We start from the raw sequence: 22,247 nt of genomic DNA on the forward strand, positions 1-22,247 counted from the left end.
GGAATTTAAGAAAAAAAAATGTCATGAAGAACCTAGGGGTAAGACAGGAATAAAGACACAGATCTACTAGAGAATGGACTTGAGGATATGGGGAGGGGGAAGGGTAAGCTGTGACAAAGTGAGAGAGTGGCATGGACATATATACACTACCAAACGTAAAATAGATAGGTAGTGGGAAGCAGCCGCATAGCACAGGGAGATCAGCTCGGGGCTTTGTGACCACCTAGAGGGGTGGGATAGGGAGGGTGGGAGGGAGGGAGACACAAGAGTGAAGAGATATGTGAATATATGTATATGTATAACTGATTCACTTTGTTATAAAGCAGAAACTAATACACCATTGTAAAGCAATTATACTCCAATAAAGATGTAAAAAAAAAAAAAGAACCACAGCTCATCGGGAAACCACGGGAGGCCAGATTCAAGGAATGCAGACCCTGCACATACCCTGATACTTACTAGCAACGCTGCCCTTGAACCATTGCTGTTAAAGTCCTCACCAAACTCCTCTAGGATGGGACACACAGTTTTGAGGGGCATGAGCCTGCTGTGTCCCCCTTTGCCTGGCAAAGCAATAAAGCTATTTTTCTCTACTTCACCCAAAACTCTGTCTCCAAAATTCGATCCGGCACCAGTGCACAGAGGCCGAGTTTCAGCATCACTTCCTGTTGTTTGAACATAATTCAATAATAACTTATTATGGGGAACACTTCCTTGAAAAATTCTATGTGAGGTGTTATTGGTAGAACTAAAGATATTGCATTTTGTTTCCTGGTTCTAGTTATTACTAGACTTTAATAAGAAAAGTAGGCATTGAACTGATTTTGTCAATATTTTCAGTGTTAGGTATTATGTTGTCTTAGATTTCTAAAGGGCAATATCCAGCTTGCCATAAACAATTTTGATAACTTTGAGAAATATCTTTAGAAATATTTATGATATCCTAAATTTTTATAATATTAATCTAAAATGTGCACCCATTTGAAAACCATTTATACCAGTAGGCATTTTTCTCATGTTGGGGAATGTGGGTTTTCTTTAAACCATGGATGCCATCATTACATATTCCTTTAGTTACTTATGATATAATATTTAGCTTTTTTATACAAGGAACAATCATCTCAGAAAAATAGAGCATCTACTTCTGGCCCAAAATAAAAACAGTCAAACAGAATACCACAGTTGATAGGTGACCTCGTTTTCTAAAGAAGAATTAAATGATGTCTGTATAATACAGTAAAGTCTGCTCTCCGGCACAGCTGGGGAATGAAGTATTCTGGTCAAATATTCTGCTTAATAGAGTTACCATGTATTTTACATGGATTGCCTATTTTCAAAGAGTTGCAATAGCTCAAAATAAACCTAAGGCTATGTAGCCAGGGTGGTCCCATCTGAGCTCAAAGGGAATTATCTGGATGTGTGTGATTAAATAGGGGGAGGTGGTGGGCCCTTAGGGCTCTATCTGCATGAAGGGATTTATGCTGGTACTTCATTTATCCCTGGCTTCTAGGAAAAGCAAGATACCTGCCTAGGTGCCTGAACAAAAGTGAGGAAGAAGAGCAATGGAGGGGATTATGGTTTTAGGATCCCCTTTAGGTCTCTAGGACTTCAAAAAAAAACTTTTAAGCCTCCAAGGAGAAAGGGATCAGAAGAGATGAGAAATAAACTTTTTAAGAAGGGTCTCGGGAAGCGTGGCTACGTCTGCACTGAGCATAACCCCACACTCAAGTACTGCAAGGATTGATGGCAAAATTGGAGCAGCAGGAGACTGCAACCTTGGCCCGGATGTGGCCATTATCATTGAGGGCAACTCAAGCAGCTTTGCCAGCAAAAGGCATTCAGCAGCGGGGAGCGGGAGCTGCAGGAGGACAGGAAAGGCAGGACTTTGTCTATTTTGTTTAATGCTATATTCTCATCACCCTAGAATAGGAGGCACTCAAATTTGTGTGGGCAAATGTCAAGCAGTGACTATAGATAACACATGTTTGAGCCCATATGAGATGACTCCAGATGTACTTGTGGGAGTGGAGACTTTGCAGAGAGCTTGAGTCCTGCCAGTGGGGGTAAAGAAGAGACAATCTGGGATATCTGGATTATTGTTACTAGTGTAAACATCTGAATTCACAGGTGATGAGACAGTTAGCTTACAAATAAAACTATATTATTTCAAGAGGCACATCAGGGTCTTTGCTGTTTCTCAGGGGCATCTTCATAATATTAATTACCATTTTATTGGCAAAGCAAGTATGCATCAACTTTTGAGGCATCTAATAGAGATTTTGGATGACGGAATTCTAGATAATAGAGTTTATATTACTGATTAAGACTTCTTTGCTCAAGAAAATATTTGGTCTCTAACATAAGTCCACCATTTTTACAATACTGTACTAAAGTTTCCTTTAAATGTCAAGTGCTTCGTGAATTGAAGGCTTAAAAATGTTTCAAAATAACTTAGTGTTCTTGGATCGGGAATTATATACACAGTCTTTTTATGCAAAAATTCATCCTCATTTCTTTAAAGGCAAATTGCCTTTAATGAATGAATAAAATGTTCTCTATATTATCAATTTAGCCTTTGAGTGCAGATGCAGATGCTCACCTTGCTTTCCAATTATAGTTTAGATTTAGACATGATTGAGTCCTTGTAAAGAGGAAGATGGCTTGAGGAAAATGAGAGCTTCTCAAAATTAAGTATCTCCATAAGCCAAAATGGCTACAAGGAGCTTTCAGATAAGGTTAGATTTTAAAAGAACAATTACTTAAGACAGAAGGAAGAACATCCCTAACTAAGAATTAAGATAAGAGCGACCTTGGTTGTCATAACTCTCCATGCTGCACTAGCTAGGGAGCAATTAACACAAGATGACAATCACACATTTGCCTCCGAGCCTTCATTTACTGAGCCTTGGATACTGTGCTCCCAAAGTTTCTCTCTGTTGTAAGAGGCTCAGGTCCTCTTAGGCACTTACTGCTGTTTTGTTCTGCTGCCTCCACTGTCAATACTTGACTTTTCCCAGTCTGGAAGGAGAGTTCAAGTGATTATGGCTTATTCAGCCAACCTTAGGATGGTCTGGGCTTCAAGTAATCTTAGTTCTTTTGATTTTGTAAACCACCTTAATTTTCAACAGTTTAGATTTTATCCTGAGGACACAAGTCATTAAAGAATCATAAGTTAGGAAAGTAACATTATCTTGTTTGTTTGTTTTTTTAACTTTTACTCTGACTATAATGTGGGGAATGGATTAGAAGTTAGAAATGGTAGGAGAAGTAGGCAGAGAGACCAGTCAGGACATCATTGTAATTAATAGTCCAGCTGAGAGATGGCAGGGGCCCAGAACTAAAGTAGTGTCAGTGGGTTTGGAGAGAAATGAGTGAAGTCCAAAAATATTTAGGAGGTAGAAGCAACAAGACTGAACAATGGCATAAAACGCCATGATTTATAGATATCACTTAGCCTCCTAACACTTAGCCATTTTAACGCTCATCTAAGAGCTGTTGAAAAATTGTTAAAGTCTTGATTTTTAAAAAAAAATTCTTAAAGTTTAGTTATCAAATGAACAGTAGCAAACACTTATTTTGTTGAGGGGAAATCTGCTAGCCTGATTAACAGTAATGGTAACATTTTCTTCTTAAGTTAGGCCAATGGATCTAATAATCTTATAAAGCCTTGTTCCTCTATTTCTAGTATATAAGATATAGAATGAGGATGCTCACACAACAAATATTTACTGAGTGCCTGAGTAACAGATTGTTCTTTAAAAAACAAAACAAAAACACACAGAAGCAGCAGGAAACTGACAGATTTAAAAGAGAAAAGAAATATTTTCTATAATTTATTTGGAGCTATGAAAGTTATTGAAGTATATAATACTTGCCTCAAACACTTTCCCAACAGCTGAAAATAATTTTTATGCCTAAGCAAGATGCTGCATGGTGGTGAAACACACAAGGTTCACTGATTTTGAACATTCTATTCCAAATATCTTGAAAGAAAAAAGACTGTGCAGTCAACTACTAAATGACTGAAGCATAAAGGAGAATAAGCAAAAGAGATGTTTTGATATTATGTAAATCTGGAATTTTTCTTCTACAAAATATTCAACTTAAATTTAGGGATTATTAATTAACCTTGCCTATATTATAAGCAGTTTTTAAAACTCTCTTGCTCTCAGAGAAGCTAACTAGAAAGAGAATCTTAATTCTGAATTTAGAAATGTTTCCAATTACATATATCTTCATGACAATATATAGGGCATTCAACTGAACATCTTCAATATCCTTATTAGTTGAGTAATATGTAATATGAATGATAATGAATAATTTATAGAGCAGCATCTCATAGAGATTGCCGAATTTTGCTTTCATTCATTTGAATGTGATTATTTTGAAAAAGGTCTTAATCCATAATGTCAACCCTTTTTGTTTATTTACATTTGCCCCATCTTTTAGAGGTTATCTCTTTCAGGAAGATTATTTTGGTATCTGTATTTTGTTTATGCTACACATGCCAAATAGATCCCCCAAGATGAAACTCTGAGCTCATTTGGAAGTAATTTTTGGTAGCACATGAATCAGAACTCTTATTTTCTTCCCAGCACTACTGGTATTTTATTGCTTCCATCTATAGTCCAATATGCTTTTAAGCGCCAAGAACCCTGGGGCCAAACACACAAAGCACTAAGAAAATGGGAACTTGTGGCGATGACAACTTTTGTCTCTCTTTCAAGGTTCTTCCCTCCCCTGGGAGAGTGAAATCACTTTAAGCTCACTATGAAACAGGGACATGGTGAGCATAGATGATTGACTGAAGTTGGTGATGTTGATTTAGGAGTCTTCGGCTTATAGGTCAGGTGTAAAACCCTTAAACCTACTTGTCAAAGTCAGCTTGTCAAAGTCCTATGGATTTTTCCAGACTGTCTAAATGTCACTTTCCCTATGAAGGCTTCTCTGGCCAGCTCAGGCAGGGTTAGGCAGCCCCTCTTTTGTATTACGATAGCACCCTATGGCAGCACTTACCAAACTATATTGCATTTGTCCGTTGCCCTCCACTCATGGATAGAAACCATTCTCTTCCTTTTGTCTCTGGACTAAAGCATTACCAAAATCAAGTTGGTTCTCAATAAGTAATAATTGAATGGACAGGCAGAGAATGGCTAATAATACTCTCCATCTGCACAACATAGGTTATGAGGTGTTTTCACATCGTGGTGAGGAAGCCATGGCAGGAATTATCACTCATATTTTAAAAATGAGGAAACTAACGCCCAGAGAGGTTATGTGACCAACTCAAGTACGAAACAGCTAAAAAGTTGCACACTACTTCTCATGACAGCAATACTAAAATACTAAAATACCAATACTAAAAGTATTGGTAAATAGAAGTGGTAGCAGTAGTATTCTGTAGGACAGGTGGCAATGGCTGGCCAAGACACAGTGTAGGAGCTGGTCACCTGTTTTGAAAGCTCCCAAACTCTTAGCAGGTTCTCAAGAAGTTAACTTAAATGCACACACAACCGGGCTTCAGAATGTCAACTTATTTACAATGAGAATGATTTGTGACAAATAATTTCCCTGTACTCAAGCTACACCCACAGTGAAGCCAGTAGACAAAAAGATATATCCTGTTTATGTATGGAATACAAATGACTCTCTGAAATTCCCACCATGACTCATAGACTCTAAAGAAGTTCTTTGAGATCAGTAGTGTAATCTCACCATTTCCTAACTAACTAACTAGCTAACTAGCTAGAAAGACAAATGACTTACCTAATCACATAGCTTGTTTGTGAGAGCACCAGGACATAGAATCAGTTCTTCTTAACAACAATATCCTTACCTTTTTAAAACTAAGCTATGACTGAGAAATAATACAAGTATAGTTCTTAGCAAGGCTTCTAAGCATCTGGCTAATAGGACTAAACATAGGCTTTCACACAGGAATTATAATTAAACAAATGCTACAACGCGAGAGAAGTACAGCAAATTCTACTCTATGTCCATGTATTGGGGAGGTAGGGGGCACATAATATGACAGGCAGTGTTTTAGGATCCCATTTATGTTAAAAACAAGGTCCTTTTTCATAGAGATTGACAATATTAATTATATTTATTTATCTCTATTAACCCATAGACATTGATGCTACCAAAAAAGAAAATCATTGGATTTATCTTTTCCGTGTCAACTGAAGTGTATTTTCTAGTCCCCGTCCCTTTTCAACATACATTTTTTTTTTCTTTTTGAAAATTATCCAAGTAAGTATAACCTGGGTGTGTTCCTAATGTCTAAGTTTTGAAAAAGCCACTCATTGCCAGTAGAATATATTTTGCTACTTATTGACCAGCTAAAAAGTTAAATATGTGTGTCTATTAAGAGGCAAAGACCTAAGACAAAAATCAGCTAATATTCTCAGCAAAAAATAACACAAATGGTCATATTTATGAAAGTTTCTGGTTTAGCTTCTATTATCAAAGCCAGGGTGTACTCTCGGTTGTCTGTCCTAAATCAGTAGATGAAAGCAAGTGCTTTCCACAAGTATATTTGTATTTCATAGACTGTGCAAATCACACCAAAATCAAATGATTTCATGGAGCAACACCATCAATTAAGAGAGAGAGTCTTATTTAGCAAAGGATTGCTTTGGGGATAGAAACATACCTCTAACTACAATGAATTAGTTTGTTGATTGATCTTCCTGCTGGGGATAATTGCTAGAATTCCTTCGTTAACATAAAGGGACTTTAACCTGTTCGATATCAACTATTGTGCATATCTTTCTGTTACTATCATAATCGGAGACTGTGCTCTTCTATGCCTTCACTGGATGCAGAGAAATATTCCCACAGCATTTATACAACAAAGCTTTTGCTTCCCTCTAGCATCATAACTGGCACCCTGATGATCGACCTCCGATTAATTCTAACGTTTACCATTATCCTCAAGAGTTACAGTTTGAAAAAGGAGAGCTCACATTCTGAAAGAAACTTTAGGTATTCCAGGTCATTTATTGATATAGAGTCCAATTTAGAATCAGTTTCTCATCTAGACTATGAAAGAAACTTATTCATCAGTCACAGCATTTTAATGTATTGAGTAAAAGATGATTTTAGATGTTAATTTTTAATCTAGGTCAAATTATAATATTATGCTGTATAAAAAATCAGGGTCATTTGAGTACCAATTCATTCATTTTCTATAAAATTTCAGCAGTAAAATTCCCATGTGTTCCTAAAGTTGAAGATAATTCATTTAGGTTCCCATTATACATTAAGCCAGCCAACAATTTTTAATCCATGTCACAGGTATAAAATATCTGTCAATTCCTGTTAAAGGGCTATAACATGAAATCAATATGGTCAGTAGGTATGTAAAATAAAATGCCTATGGAAGAAATTATTTAAAAACAAAAGCAACAGGCCTTGCAAGGCTTTAAGACGTATTACTTACCAGGAACAAAGTTTGGAAGTTGCTGAGATCACCGAAAAATTCTTCTATGCTCACTGTCTTAGAGTCAAAAATAAAGTATTCTCCAAGATTCTCATAGAGCTTTATCATGTTGTTGTGCATGGTGAGTAGTTTTTCATACTGTTCTCTGGCACTCTTTGTAAAGCTGTAGCTTTCTGTTAAGGAACATGATCCAATAGTACCTCAAAGGCAATCATTAGATGTTAAGACTGAATTATAACATTATTTCTGTAAACACTTCTGCATTACTTTGCTCGGGTTGCCATGACAAAATACCACAGATCAGGTAACTTAAATAATGGAAATTTACTTTCTCACAATTTTGCAGGCTAGCAATACAATATCGAGGTGTCAGCAAATTTGCTTTCTTCTGTGGCCTCTTTCCTTGGCTTGAAGATGGCTGCCTTCTCCCTGTGTCCTTACCTGGTGGTCCCTCTGTCCGTGTTGTCTGTGTCCTAATCTCCACTTCCTATGAGGACACTGGTTATATTGGATTAGGGCCCACCCTAAGGACCTCATTTTAACTTAATTACCTCTCTAAATGTCCTATCTCCAAATACAGTCACATTTTGGAAGTTTTGAGGGTTAGGGCTTCAACACATGAATGGGGGGGGGGGACACAATTCAGCCCATAACAACTTGCTGGAGTCATTATATTGGTCAGTGAGCTGTGAAAATCTATAAATGAGGCAGAACTATTTAATGTATAACCATGAAGAACATATTTGCTAAAACATGTTTGCTAAATGAAAACACAGAAGTATAAACACCAGAAAACTGCCTCATATCTTTTTAGGAGGGAGATAGGGTAGAAACAAACAGCAATGAAAAACCTAGGGAAAAAAAAGTATATATTTTCTTTTTTTAATGCATATTCTATATAGATGGAGAGGTTACAGTGAATTCTATATATAGGTTATGTATCTATATGTGTGTATATATACATATACACATATATACCACATGAGGAGGGGAAAAAGAGGGAGAGAGAAAAAGAAGGGAGGAGAGGAAGAGCTTTGGAGAGGGAAGGACCGAGAGGGGAGAGAGAGGTGGAGAGAGATTCTGCTGTAGCTCTAGAACCTTAATTGCCCAAAGGGCTTGTTCAAACCCGAATGCTGTTTGCTGAGTCTGAGCCAATGGGCCTGAGGATTACAATTTCTAACAAGTTCCCAGATGATACTGAGGCTGCCAGTCCAGTGTAACCCAGCAGGACCCAATGAGGCCTTCCCATGACAGACCCCTCCTCCATATCTTCTCCTTTAGCTCCTTTCTAAGTGCTTAGATAACAGTATCTGATGCACATTTCCTCAGTTGTTTTACAGATGCTAAAACCCCCACCAAACGGAAGAGGTTAACTACTTGGTGACCTTGAGCACATAGCCCTGCAGGCCTACTGGAGCCTGAGGATTGACAGTGTTAAGCCCTGTGACACCACCCTGTTACCTCACCACCAACCAATCAGAGAACTGTGCACAAGCTGATCACATACCCTGCAACGCCCCTCCCTCACCTGGTCTTTAAAAATTCTTCCCTGAAACCCTCTGGGAGTTTGGAGCTTTTGGGCACAAGCTACCCACACCCACTCTCCTTGTCTGGCGCCTATAATAAATGCTGCACTTTCCTTTACCACAACCTGGTGCCAGTAGATTGGCTTTACTGTGCATGGCCAGAGGACCCAAGTTTGGTTCGGTAACACCAGGACTACACTTTCAGCAGTATACTCCAGAAAATTATTTATCCCCAAATTAATTACATCACTGTTTTAAAATTTTTATCAAAAAAGTGATAACAACTACCACTACTACCAAACAGAAAATGAACCAGGTATGTAAATGTGTCTGACTAAATGTATCTCATTATGTGTAAATTTATAGAAAGAAATTATCAACTTTATTCCTGATTATAGAAGATACAGATATAGAAAATTATCTCTTTAGGTGACTTAGAAATATAAAAACGTAAGTAAACTAAACTTTCCAACAACTCAGTGTTGTGAACTTTTTGGGACATTTCCTTCTGGTCTTTCTTCTATGGCTGAAAGCTTTTGAATGTTAATCGATAAGAATGCTTCAGAAAAAGGGCTTCCCTGGTGGCACAGTGGTTGAAAGTCTGCCTGCCGATGCAGGGGACACGGGTTCATGTCCCAGTCTGGGAAGATCCCACATGCCGCGGAGCGGCTAGGCCCGTGAGCCATGGCCACTGAGCCCGCGTGTCCAGAGGCTGTGCTCTGCAACAGGAGAGGCCACAACAGTGAGAGGCCTGCGTGCCACAAAAAAAAGAATGCTTCACAAAAAGGTAAGTAGACTAACCATGAAGAATATAAAGGAAAGCAAATCTACCTTTTACAATTAAGTCTATTAAAAATCAATAATGATCACAGAAGTAAAATGTCTTTAAATGTAAAGGTACTAGACTTGGACTTGTTAAAAAAAAGAATAATAGCACAGTTTGGGGTGTGCTACTTTAAGATCTACTACAGTGTATTCACATTTTGTGATAGTATTATTTTATCAGGTACTGATAACTGTGTCTTGAAATGCTGGATTTTATAAAATTTTCTGAATTCTTCAGTGTGTTTTATCATAACCTGGGAACAAATTTATTTTCCATGGGAACACAGCTCTAGTTTCACAATGGAAGTCAGTGGGGAAATCAGACCATTTCTGGAAAATTACTTTGCAGCTGACACTTACAGGATACAGCAGGATTTTAAAAGGGAGATGCTCCCCTTCACAGGCTCCTTCTTATGCTACTTAAGTATTAGCATTCACATTAGCCACACAACCACCTCTTCCTTGCTAAGGAGTGACATTAAATCTTTCAACCCTCAAGTCCATTTTGCTGTCAGTAGACCTGAAAGAATTAATGCATTTCTGACTTATTCTACTTGCTTTTTACAAACAGTAGGGTTGTATGTAATGCTACCTACATATTCTGATTTTACCTCTGAGAATATCATATTTGTTTGATTTTTTTAATTAATTAATTAATTTATTTTTGGCTGTGTTGGGTCTTTGTTGCTGCGCGTGGGCTTTTTCTAGTTGCAGCTAGTGGGGGCTACTCTTCGATGCAGTGTGCGGGATTCTCATTGCAGTGGCTTCTCTTGTTGTGGAGCATGGGCTCTAGGCGCATGGGCTTCAGTAGGTGAGGCTCGCAGGCTCTAGAGCGCAGGTTCAGTAGTTGTGGCACATGGGCTTAGTTGCTCCTTGCCACGTGGGATCTTCCTGGACCAGGGCTCGAACCCGTGTCCCCTGCATTGGAAGGCAAATTCTTAACCACCTGCCACCAGGGAAGTCCCTATTTGTTTGATTTTTAAGTGTGTTGAACATCCTGTTTGAGAGCTGCAGAAATAAGACAATTCTCTTTATTTCTCAGCACAGAATAAAAGTTAGATTTTTGTTTTCTAGTCTCTCCTGCCTAAATAAAACAGACTCATGCCAGACTTGCTAAGAATACACGCTTTGCAAAGGTCACTTACTTATATTCTATTTGCAGCAAGGTACTAAACTGTGTATATTTCAGAAGGCTCAACACCTGTACAACACACAGAAAAAGCCAAAGATAAAAAAAAGGCAAAAAAACTGGACATTTACCATTTATCATAACACAATTTTTCACCAGCTAAAATATGCCCATGTGGTGATACACAATTTCATAAATTTGCTCTCCTAGAAGAAAAACTGATTTCAGAAATTCTGTCTGTATACCAAAGTGAGAAAATCTGAAAAATTCTGGGAATGGTTTCGCTTAGAAATAACAAATGGAAAGCAGCCCAGTCTCCAAGTCCTTTACTTCTCTTCACAGTGATTACTTTGTAAAAGGGATACAGGGCATGAGTCAGCACTGAAATCTTTCACAACAGCAAGCCTGTCACCAAATCCTACTTGGGATTCTGCAGGTGAAAAAGAACTGGACACCATCATTCCTTTCCACCTCTTTATTTCATTTAAGACATTTTTTATTTTCTTTTTTTGAGCAACCACTAAACGCAAGATACTGGTTAGTATTATGCTAAGCATTGTGCTTGATACAATGATCATTAAAGCTTAATCCAGGGCTTCCCTGGTGGCGCAGTAGTTAACAATCCGCCTGCCAATGCAGGGGACATGGGTTCGAGCCCTGGTCTGGGAAGATCCCACATGCCACGGAGCAACTAAGCCCGTGCACCACAACTACTGAGCCTGCGCTCTAGAGCCAGCGAGCCACAACTACTGAGCCCACATGCCACAACTACTGAAGCCCGCACACCTAGAGCCCATGCTCTGCAACAAGAGAAGCCACCACAAGGAGAAGCCCATGCACTGCAACGAAGAGTAGCCCCCGCTCACCACAACTAGAGAAAGCCCATGCACAGCAAGGAAGACCCATTGCAGCCAAAACATAAATAAATAAATTTATAAAAAAATAAAAAAAGCTTAATCCAGACCCTGAAGCAGTTTATAATCTAATATTACAAATAATTCTACTTATTAATTTGCATTTGTACAGGACTTTACCATTTACGATATACTTTTCCTTCCACTATGTTCCATATCCTTCATAACAACCTTGTCAAAAAGGCAGAGAAATACCACTATTCCATTTTTAGAGCTGTGGAAACTAGATAAAAGGCACTCATTTTATCAATAAAACTGTAAACATAATAAATTACATCCCCCCCCCAAAAAAAAAACAAAGGCACTCATCGATCTAGGGTTAGAATGTAGTGAAGGTGAGCAGATGTGCCACCCCAAAATATGCTTCTTTGGCATAGATTATTTTGAGCTGATTGAAAAACAGCAGACACAGGAAAAGCTCTGAAAAGAGTAAAAGTTACCCATTTGAAAGGGAAATTTCCATTTATAAAGGAAATCTCCATTTGTAAGGGTGTCTTCCTCTCTGTACCAGGAAAAGAAGGAGGACACCAGAGAATCAAGGGTATCAGGAGTATCACTGGTGAAGTTGCAGATTTAAACCTGCAGAACAAACCTTATCCTTGTGTATGGTGCTTTTCCCTGTAACCCTCTCCCCCATTATGGGTGTCCTCACATCTTTTATTTGTCTTTAGCTGAAGATGGTATTTAAGCTGGTGACTTAGGCTACTTCGGGGAGTTACTCATTTTTCTCTGAGTATCTCCCAGGTACACATGAGGTATTCAAGTTTATTAACTTCTCTCTGGTTTTCTCTTGTTATTCTGTCTCGTATTACCGGGAAGCGGTGGTGGTGGTGGGGTTGGTCCTCAGCCAATTACTCAGTAGGGTACAGAAACAATTATTTTTCCTCCCCTATAGTAGACATCATGATAGACGCCTGCATGATACTAGTCTAACATTCTTTTCACATGGTAGAAGTGTACTATTTATAATGACAATGTACCTTCATGCTGCCAAATCCAACATTCACCCCCTGTCCTCCTTTTGATGTCTCAGCCACATCTGACACATTTAGCCACTCTTCTTAGTTTCTATGACACACACCCTCATGCTTAAAATGTTTTTCCTCTTACCTCCTCTCCTTCTCTGGCAACTTCTATAAAATGTTAGAGTACCCTGAGGGCTTGGTCCTGACTCCTCTGTCTATAGTCTAACTGACCAGAGCAATTCGCATGACTTTAAATACCATCTATATTGATGACTCCCAAATTACTTGTAGCTCCAGTCTCTCCCCTGAGATACTTTTATAATCAACTGCCTGCTTGTCATCTCTACTTTTTTTTTTGTTCATGGCATCTATTGGTATATCAAATGTAAATCCTCTCCTGCAAACCCTCTGACAGTTTCCCACAACACTTGGAATAAAATCCAATTTTCTTCTCAGCGTTTATGAGGCTCTACATGATCTGGCCTTTACCCACCGCTGCAACCTAATCTCACCCCATTCCCCCTCTTAAGCACTATGCTGAGGCTCATTAACCTTCTTTCTCTTCCTTGTGCCTAGCAAGCTCTCATATCCAATTCAGGGCCCTTGCATTTGCTCTTCTTTCTGCCTAGAATGTTTCTTTTTCACCAGGCCATTCAACCTCAGCTCAACTGCCACCTCCCCAGAGAGGCTTTCCCCCAACCATCCAGTCTAAAATGTCCACTCCCATCACTATTACTCTGGCCTATTTTATTTCATTCTGAGAACTTATCACTATCTGACATTATCTCTTTTATTTATTTACCTGTTCATTGCCTATGGTTCCTCACTTAAAAATATAGCCCAGGAGAATAGACCTTCCCTGTCTTGTTGACCACTGACTCACTGAAAGCAGCTCTTTTGCCCCTTTCCTGTTTGCCCGTTTCTGTTCCCCTCTAACCTTAAAAGAACCTAATTATAAGAATGAGATCACTAGGTAATTTAGCCTAACTCCTAACTTATGCTCTCCTGAATGCACACCACACCTTGCCTGACCTGTTGGTTCTTTTCCTAGAAAAAAAGCAGTAAGAATGAAGAATTAAGTAGTTAAAGAATGACTAGCTCTCTACCCCCAACGGCCCCCTTAGCAATTCTGCAGGCAGATCACACAGGCAAGATACCATCTGAAGAGAGAGTCAGCCCCTCTGCACACAATGGAGAATGATGCAGAATCCAACCTCCTGCCTTGATGATTCACTGAGATTCTTCCTCCTTTTCCCCTTTAAAAATTGTCATGGCTAAGCAGAATCTTGGGAGTTGGTCATGAGTCCACCTTTTCCCCAGATTGCCAGCTTTTCTGATTAAAGCACCTTTCCTTTCTACTGACACTTGCCTCTTGATCATTGACTTTAGAGTGGTAAGCAGCCGAACCTGAATTTGGTAACATCATCAGCCCCTAAAACACGTAGCAGACATAGTAGCAGTGAAAAAATAACTAAAATCAACAATAATAATGATCATTATACCTAATATTTTATTTATTTATTTTTGTTTTAATTTACTCTGTGGGAGTCATTGTGAACGCTTCCCATGGATTAATGCAATTAATCCTCACAACTGTTTTCTGAGGTAAGAATTTACCCAAGATCAGACAGCTGGTATGTCACAGTAATGGGAACAAACTGAGAATGGGTCCAGAACTCATATTCTTAACAACTATGCTATAGTTTCTCAAGAAATATTTGGTGAAAGAGAAAAGTCTCATTATAACATCACATTGGAAGACGCGCCATGGGTTTGACTTGGGTACTTGGGAAACTAAAACCCTTCTTATACATCTTAAGATAAACCAATTTCACAACAAACCTTATTGATAGAGAATATTTTAATAGTGATTTTCTGAATACTTGAGAAAAAAATTTAATCCCCTCATATTTTCATCAATCTTTACATTTTAAATTCATTTTTAAAGGTAGACTTCAATCATACTGATTTTATTTTAAACCTATATATGTAATAGAATATATTTATCAGTAGAATGATGGTCTGTTTAAGTTGTTTGTGTAATTAGACCTAGATGTGGCCCTAGTAGATACTTTAGTAGATAACATTTTAAATTGGGCATTTTATTTATCTCCCATAATAGAGACCTGAAATTGAAAATACATTTTAAAGGAAATAAGTCTTAAAGTTATCTTCTGGGATGCCTGGTAAAGAAATAATTTATTAGAAAATGTATTTTATGAAAGGGTATTTGGTGGCTCATGGGTAGTTTTCATCCTAGAGGCCAAAAGCCACTTTCTTGTCATAGAGATACAAGGCATCCTTATAGCTGCCTACAGAATTCTGTTCTATTTATAATGTAAAGTGCATATAACGGGATTGTGCCTACAGAGAAGAGGGAGAAAGTAGAGATTTGAACTGAGCTGCTGCTTCCTATTTGGGAGTATTTAAAGCTTCATTATAAGAGAGACTTTAGAAAATATGTTGTAGACTCTTGTGATGGACTTCTCTGGGCAAGGCAGCCTGCCCTTAGCTGGGTTGTGAGAGCACGGAATGAGAAGCCAGTGGCCATGTTTAGGGTGAAATAGGAAGGACAGTTATGGGTACACCGTGTAACTAATGCTAGAAGCTCTTCTGATGCCTTTCCCTGAAGAACTATTGAAGAGAATGGTGAGAGCAGCAGGAAAAAGCCATTTGCTCCTGGATGCCCAGATTTCTTGGCCTTTAGTGCCACAGGAGATGGTGACAATGGCTGTATTGGTATCAAAGAATAAGGTATTTTGTGGAAGATGATTAGACTATTCTGGGACCAAAATGTAGACTGACCTCTTCCCACCTGCTTAAACAACCTTGGGAGTCCTTGAAATATTGAGAGAGAAGAACCCTGGAAAACAATGATCTTTCCAAGATGAAGTTCAGAGATAGGGGTAATTCATAGTAATTTATATACTAAAAGAAATAGAAGCTTAAGGCCGTAAAGTGGGCATATCAAATGCATATAAAGTTATCAGTTGTAAGGGGAAAAAAGCAATTGAGAGCAATTTTCCTTTTATTAGTTGACTTTCAGATTCATTTTTCTACAAAGACAAGCATTTCTGATTTTTCCAGCTTAGAAGTTTTTGAAGATAACTGTGAACTATTGTAAAATTACATCACCTTCTCTCTAAGAGAAGTGTCTGTTGCAGGGTTTATAACCTAAAATGCGGTCAGCATTTTAAAAACCTAGGAGGTAAAATGTTAACCTTTAAAAAGTATTATTAATTTTAAACCATTTGATCTCAATCATGAATCTGTAAACAATTTATAAAACATACATCATAAGTCCCACAGAGCATTTTTATATTAACTTATTTGAAAATCTGACATAGGGAAGCAGTCTTCACACAATTACTTTGGTATTTACACACTACACAGAATTGTCTAAAGCTTTTATCATCTATGCTTTCATGTGACTATATACAGATTTATAGATTATATTCCTTACTAATACAATAATAGTATGGACTTGAAATTCAACCTGAAATAGCTATAATTCACCCATAGGCATATATTCAAATAGGAAATATTTTTAATACTTTTATATTATTTTATACTTTTATAGTGTATATTTATATACATTATATATAGTTTTAAACTATTTTCAGTAGCTATAATTAGCTGTCTATAAATTGATTGAAGGTAGGTATTGTAACCCTTGTCCTCTAACTGGCACAATAGCTGATGGGGTTCATAACACATTACCCCAAAATATGGCACGGTGACATACTGAATACTTTAAGCTGAAGGAATTTGCGAAAATGGAAGAAGTAGGAACATCAGTGCTCTTCTCCCCTGAAACAGGTCAGAAAACGCCGACGTGAGAGGTAGCTTCCCTATACCCCAAAGAAAAGAACAACCTTATCTCCAAGATGGAGGAAGGACACCAAGAAGTATCTGAATGAACAGGCCTTTCTTAGTTCCCCCCAGTTTACTATACTTCATACTATTTGCCCATTCATATCTTTCTATGACTTTCCACTATTTATCAAACCTAGCATAAAACCACTCAGGTTTAACCATTTCTTTGGGTCTTCATTTCCTAATGAAGGCTTCCATGCCACATAAAACTTATATTCAATAAATGTGTATGCTTTCCTCCCATTAATCTCTCTTTGTCAATCTTAATTTTCAGATGCAGCCAGAGACCTTATGAGGACCGGGGAAAACTTTTCCCTGCCCTACAATAGCATTGTTGCATCAAATACTAGGCAGAGTACTACTAACACTACTGTTTGTCATTTTACTTAATTTTGATGTGGAGAGTAATTGTTAATACAGAAAACTTGTTCCATTAGAACTGGAATAAGCATTAGCAGAGCACGGGATGAAGGAGTTTATGTACCTCACAGCTAATTGAGTCAAATCCGTTCTTACAACTTCTCATCTTAATAGGCAGTACATTAGTTATGATTTTAATAAAAAACTTGAAATTCGAAATATCATTACTGCTGGATTGTTGAGAACATGGAAAAATCAACTTGAGATCCACTTAACCTTCACACACGATTTAGTTAGCAACATGGCATAATTATCCATTTAAATAAAAGGAAGTCACAAATATAAAATCTATTACAGAATACAGAGAATATTTCCTCTTTCCATAACCTGTCAGAAAAGATGTCTCTAAATGCTAAAAAAAAATATTAATTTTTTTCATTTAATTTGAATATATAATTTTTAGTCAAAAATGATTACTATTTTAAAGAAATTTATCTTTAAAAAATAATACTAAGGCATATTAAAGTAGCCGGAATTTACTTAGAGACCACACATTATGTGATAAATACACACTGATGAATATTTTAAAATGTGAAACATTAATAAGAACAATATAGAATACATATATTAACCTGCAATTGGGTTCAACATAATAGTTTAAAATGGTTCAGGATTTAGACTACAAAATTCTTTTAACAATCAGATTACAAAACTTAGGCATAGGACATTTAAATGACATAACAAAGATAGCATAGCCAACGATAGGAATTCTGAACCAGTCTCCAGTTTTTAACATATAGGAGGCAATTATGTTTCCAGAGAGATGAACCAATTTTGTAATGAGCCCACTTTTTCACAGATGGCCTGAGTCAGCTGGGTATAAAGAAAATGCTTTTAAATCAGTTTCCAGTTAAAGCCACAAATGTGATGATCATTATAGAGGTAAAAGGTACACTCAAGCCCTCCTACTTTTCTCTACCCCATTCATTTCATTATTCACTCACTGTGCCTTTTGTGTACATTTCTTTTTACTCTTCCTTTGAAGACAGACTCTAGCTTTGCATTCTGAGACACCTAACAGAGTGATTTTTCACTTAGTCAAAGATATTTATTAAGTGCCTACTCTGTGCCAGGTATCTTCTAGGTTCTGAAGATACAGCAGTTAATATTGATACAAAGTCACTGGTCACTGCTTTCATGGAGATTACAGATTCATGGGAAAGCATACATTAAACAAGTAGAAAAAATTTTAAATTACAAATTGAAAACTGTGATTGCAAAGCACAGGTTGTTAAAGAGTGTATATTTGGGAGACCTAACTTAGACTTGTGGGAGTACGGGTGGGCCAGGAGTCTGGTAATGCCACTTGAGGGGTGAAATATTAAAACTCAGACCTGAAGGGGCAGAGCCAGGAGGAGCACTGGAGTAAGGTGAGTGAAGGCTCTGAAGGATATTAAATACTGGAGGAACATAAAGGAGAGAGAAAAGTCCTGGACTACTAGAGCCTATGGAGGAAGTGGGAGATAGGACAGAGTGGGAGATAGGACAGAGATGGTTCCTGACGTCCGTAGGGGCCAGATTCTACAGGTCTCTTAAGCATTTTGAAATTTTTCCTGAGACAGATGTAAGTCATTGAAGGGTTTTAAACAGGGAACTGATACCATCCAATTTTTTTTGCTCAAAGGCATAAAAAATGCTAGCTAAATTAACACATACACGTACACTAACAACAATAAGAAAAAACCCTAGGACTAATGCAACATAGAATACTGTCCAAATGATAGTAAGTCTACTTGCTAGTTCCTAACTACTGATAAGAAGAGTATATATTATGTAAACATCCAATTAAAGTGTATCTGATAAATTATTGAGAATTTACATAGTATCAAAGGCAGTTAAAAAATAGCAGGTGTTAGGCAACGCATAACTATTGAGACTGGCATATAAATAGTTGCATTTAGAGTAACATAAGAGTTATGATTAGAAAATTTTGAGATTGATGTGTATATTTTGGAATGTATTATTATTGAATATTCATAGTCTGCACACACAGGTGTTAATTAGATCAAGTACTACCTCCAGCCCTACCTCACGTTCAGCTCTCAGCATCATTTATCATGTGGCAACAATGTATACGAAACTGGGAGATTAAGTAGAGAAACAGGAAGTAAATAAAGTGACCAGACATGGCTCCTAACCCTCAATGAATTTACAAACTAGTGTTGGGAGACAGATAAATAATAGCAGAGCAACAGTAGCAGGAACAAATGTTTAGTGAACTCTTACAATGAACCAGGTACTGAGCTAAATGCTTTACAAGCGTTGTTTTATTTAATCCTCCCAATGGCCCTCTGATGCATATATGCTATCAGTAACTCCATTTTACACATGATGAAATTTGCCTCAGGGAGGCCTACTGACTTTCTCAGTGCCATCTCCGCAGTAAGTGGTGATTTCAGGATTTGAACCTGGGTACCCTTACCCCCATAGCTCCCCCATAACATAAAAGTATGAATTTAACCAGCATACCATACTGCTTCTCTTGTTTAAAATAAATAAGTAAATAAATAAAAGTGCATGGTAAAATAAACTAAGCTCCACAAAGGAATTCCAGAAAAATATAGAAACACATAGAAAGAAGTGATTCTGAGATTATTAGGTAAGGTTTCAGAAGGAAGTAACTTTCGACTTCCATCTTGAGGTATGGAAAAGATTTTTCTATCCAAAGAGAAGACACCACAGGCAAGGAGAATAGCATGAGCAGAGGTATAACTGTATCTGGAGCTATCAAGAAACTTGGACTATTCCAAGATAATATAGATTGAGAACGCAGGGAGCTGTAGAGGAGGACAGACTGTGATGGGTGGCAGAATAGGCCACCCTAAAATATGCCCATTTGGCATAAGAATTATTTTGAGTTGAAGGCACTTGGGAAAACAGCAAATGCAGGGAGAGGCTTTCTCTGAACTCCCCTTATCTGCATAAAGACAGATCCTCCAAAAGGAACTCAACTGTCATAAACCTCTTCCCTGGGAGTTTCATCAACCAGAGAAGAATGACTCTTATCAAAGGAGAGGAGACTAGAAGTTGGCACCACACCCAGACAAACTTTGCCTCATACTATCATATCTTCCATCTATCCTCCTGAGGTTCCACTCGTCTTTCCTAAAAATCCTTTACTCTCCTCTAAGTGGCCTACGTCCCATCTCCCCTTCCCCTATTAAGATGTTGTATAAGCTCTCAAATCTCACTGCTTGTTGGGTGTTCACTTTTTTTTCTCCCTGTTATGTCATAATATTAAATCTTAATAAATTTGTATACCTTATCTTCAGGCTAACCTGGCTAGTGTCAGTTTGTTTCATAGACTCAGCTGTTGAACCCAGGAACATGGAGGGCAAGTCTTTCCTTCCCTACACCTGGAAAGGTATTGAATGAATGTTAAGGTTTTCAAGTCTTCTTTGGAGGTAATGGCTAATCGATGGTTTTTATACAGAGGAGCAATATGATCTTACGGTTTGTAGGAATCTCACTCTGGCAACCATGGAAAGGATGGTTTGGAGAGATGAGACATTGAACCCTGGGACATGGTGACTAGACTAGATGTTAGTGGTTAGAGAGAGGGAAGTATTGAGGATACTTGAGTTTTCTTGCCCTAGTAACTCAAAGTGTGTTTTCTGTATACTTGTTTTTTAATACAACTTGGGAGACAAGAAAGAGAACATTATTTAGTGTGGGTGGAGCAGGGAGAGAGGGAGAATAATAAATAGTTTTGAACACACTGAGTTTGAGATAGCTAGGAAACACTGGGATGGTAATATCTAACAGGCAGGTGGAAATAGTGGCCTCCTTGATAACTTGGAGATCAGCTTATATGGCGACAGTGAGAACTGCAAAGCCAAGGCAAATGGAGCAAAGATTTCCCCTTATCCATTCAGATCTAGATCAGGACAGTACCTCAAGACTGTTCCCCAACACTCTTGTGGGTTCAATGAACATACCCTTAGTCTGAATATGTTTGGCCCTGATATGTTCTCCCTAAATAGAAACTATCCTGGGATTATAACTTCAGCTAAAAGAGCAAAATATCAGATTCCGCAGTCTCTGCTAACAGTTTCCAATGATCTTAAAAGATCATTTTACTACAAATGCCAATGAAGCAAAATATGTAGTCAGTGTGAATTTTGCCAAAGGGTATGTCCCTGGGGAATTGAGTTTTATTGTTTTGGGTAGTGACAGAGTCAGGGTGTAAAGGACTTTGAGCCATATTACTACAGACTCAAGAATAACTGTACACAGTTACGAAATTAGTTATAAATGGTGATGCCGAGTATCTGAGAATTCCTATGTTTCTCATCATTACTGCGCACCTTTTTGTTTTTAATTTTCTAATTTTTACTATACCAGGTAATTCTGTCATGTCTGCTGCTCTGAAATGAATGTCTAGGTGCTTGGGATTGATCGTTTACTGTAAAATAATTCTGTAAATTCTTTGAGCATTTAATTTTTCTATTTTTCCTACATTTGTTTTCAAGGGCCCCCATTTCAAGTTTGGGGATTAGTATACCGAATTGTAGACAGTTTTCAACCATGCATTTTCAATTCAAGTGGTAGTTTCAAATTCAGCAGATAATGCTTTATCATTTTTTGCTTATCTTTCCTTAATTAAAATCACCAACGAGGTAAAGAAGTGGTAACGAAAAGGAAAAAGTCTTCTTAAGCAAGTTTACTCATAAAGATAAAAGGCAACTGGGCTTTTGAAAGACCTATGAACTGAGGCAAGAGATTTAATCCCTTTTTTGCATGGACAGGGTCATCTGTAAAATAGAGCAACTGCAAAATAGAGCAACAAGAATAGAAATTCTGTAAAGTTCTTTCCAGCTGTAAAATGCTTGATTCCATAAATATTCAGTAAAAATGGAAGCACTTGAGAAAAAGTGAATACTTTGATTTCTTTAATGGAAATACTTGAATATATTATTTAAGCTAGTTGCTTAATTTTATATTGTCTTCCGATTCTAGTTTGAAGGCAGTTGGCGGTAAAAATATATTTTGCACATCTTTTGTATGTCCTATAATCTCTAAAACAGGGTAAGAACCTTGTAAGTGCAGAGCAATCTCATCCTGAATTTAATCCACAATAAACTATCAAAGGCTGATATGTTACTCTAAAATAAAATAATGGCATTTAAACACAACTTTATATTTCTA

The 22,247-nt window shown here is 37.6% G+C and overlaps 1 protein-coding gene across 1 annotated transcript in view; it reads right to left on the reverse strand.

The window, feature by feature from the left end:
• DIAPH2 (diaphanous related formin 2) overlaps positions 1–22,247 on the reverse strand; it is an 890,580-nt gene that overhangs the window by 232,738 nt on the left and 635,595 nt on the right. The window contains exon 25 of the mRNA XM_060003112.1: positions 7,445–7,608. Within this exon, the coding sequence (XP_059859095.1) occupies positions 7,445–7,608 (164 nt within the window). The remainder of the gene's footprint in view (positions 1–7,444; positions 7,609–22,247) is intronic.

This window comes from Delphinus delphis, chromosome X (assembly GCF_949987515.2).
Source record: "Delphinus delphis chromosome X, mDelDel1.2, whole genome shotgun sequence".
Taxonomy (NCBI): Eukaryota; Metazoa; Chordata; class Mammalia; order Artiodactyla; family Delphinidae; genus Delphinus; species Delphinus delphis.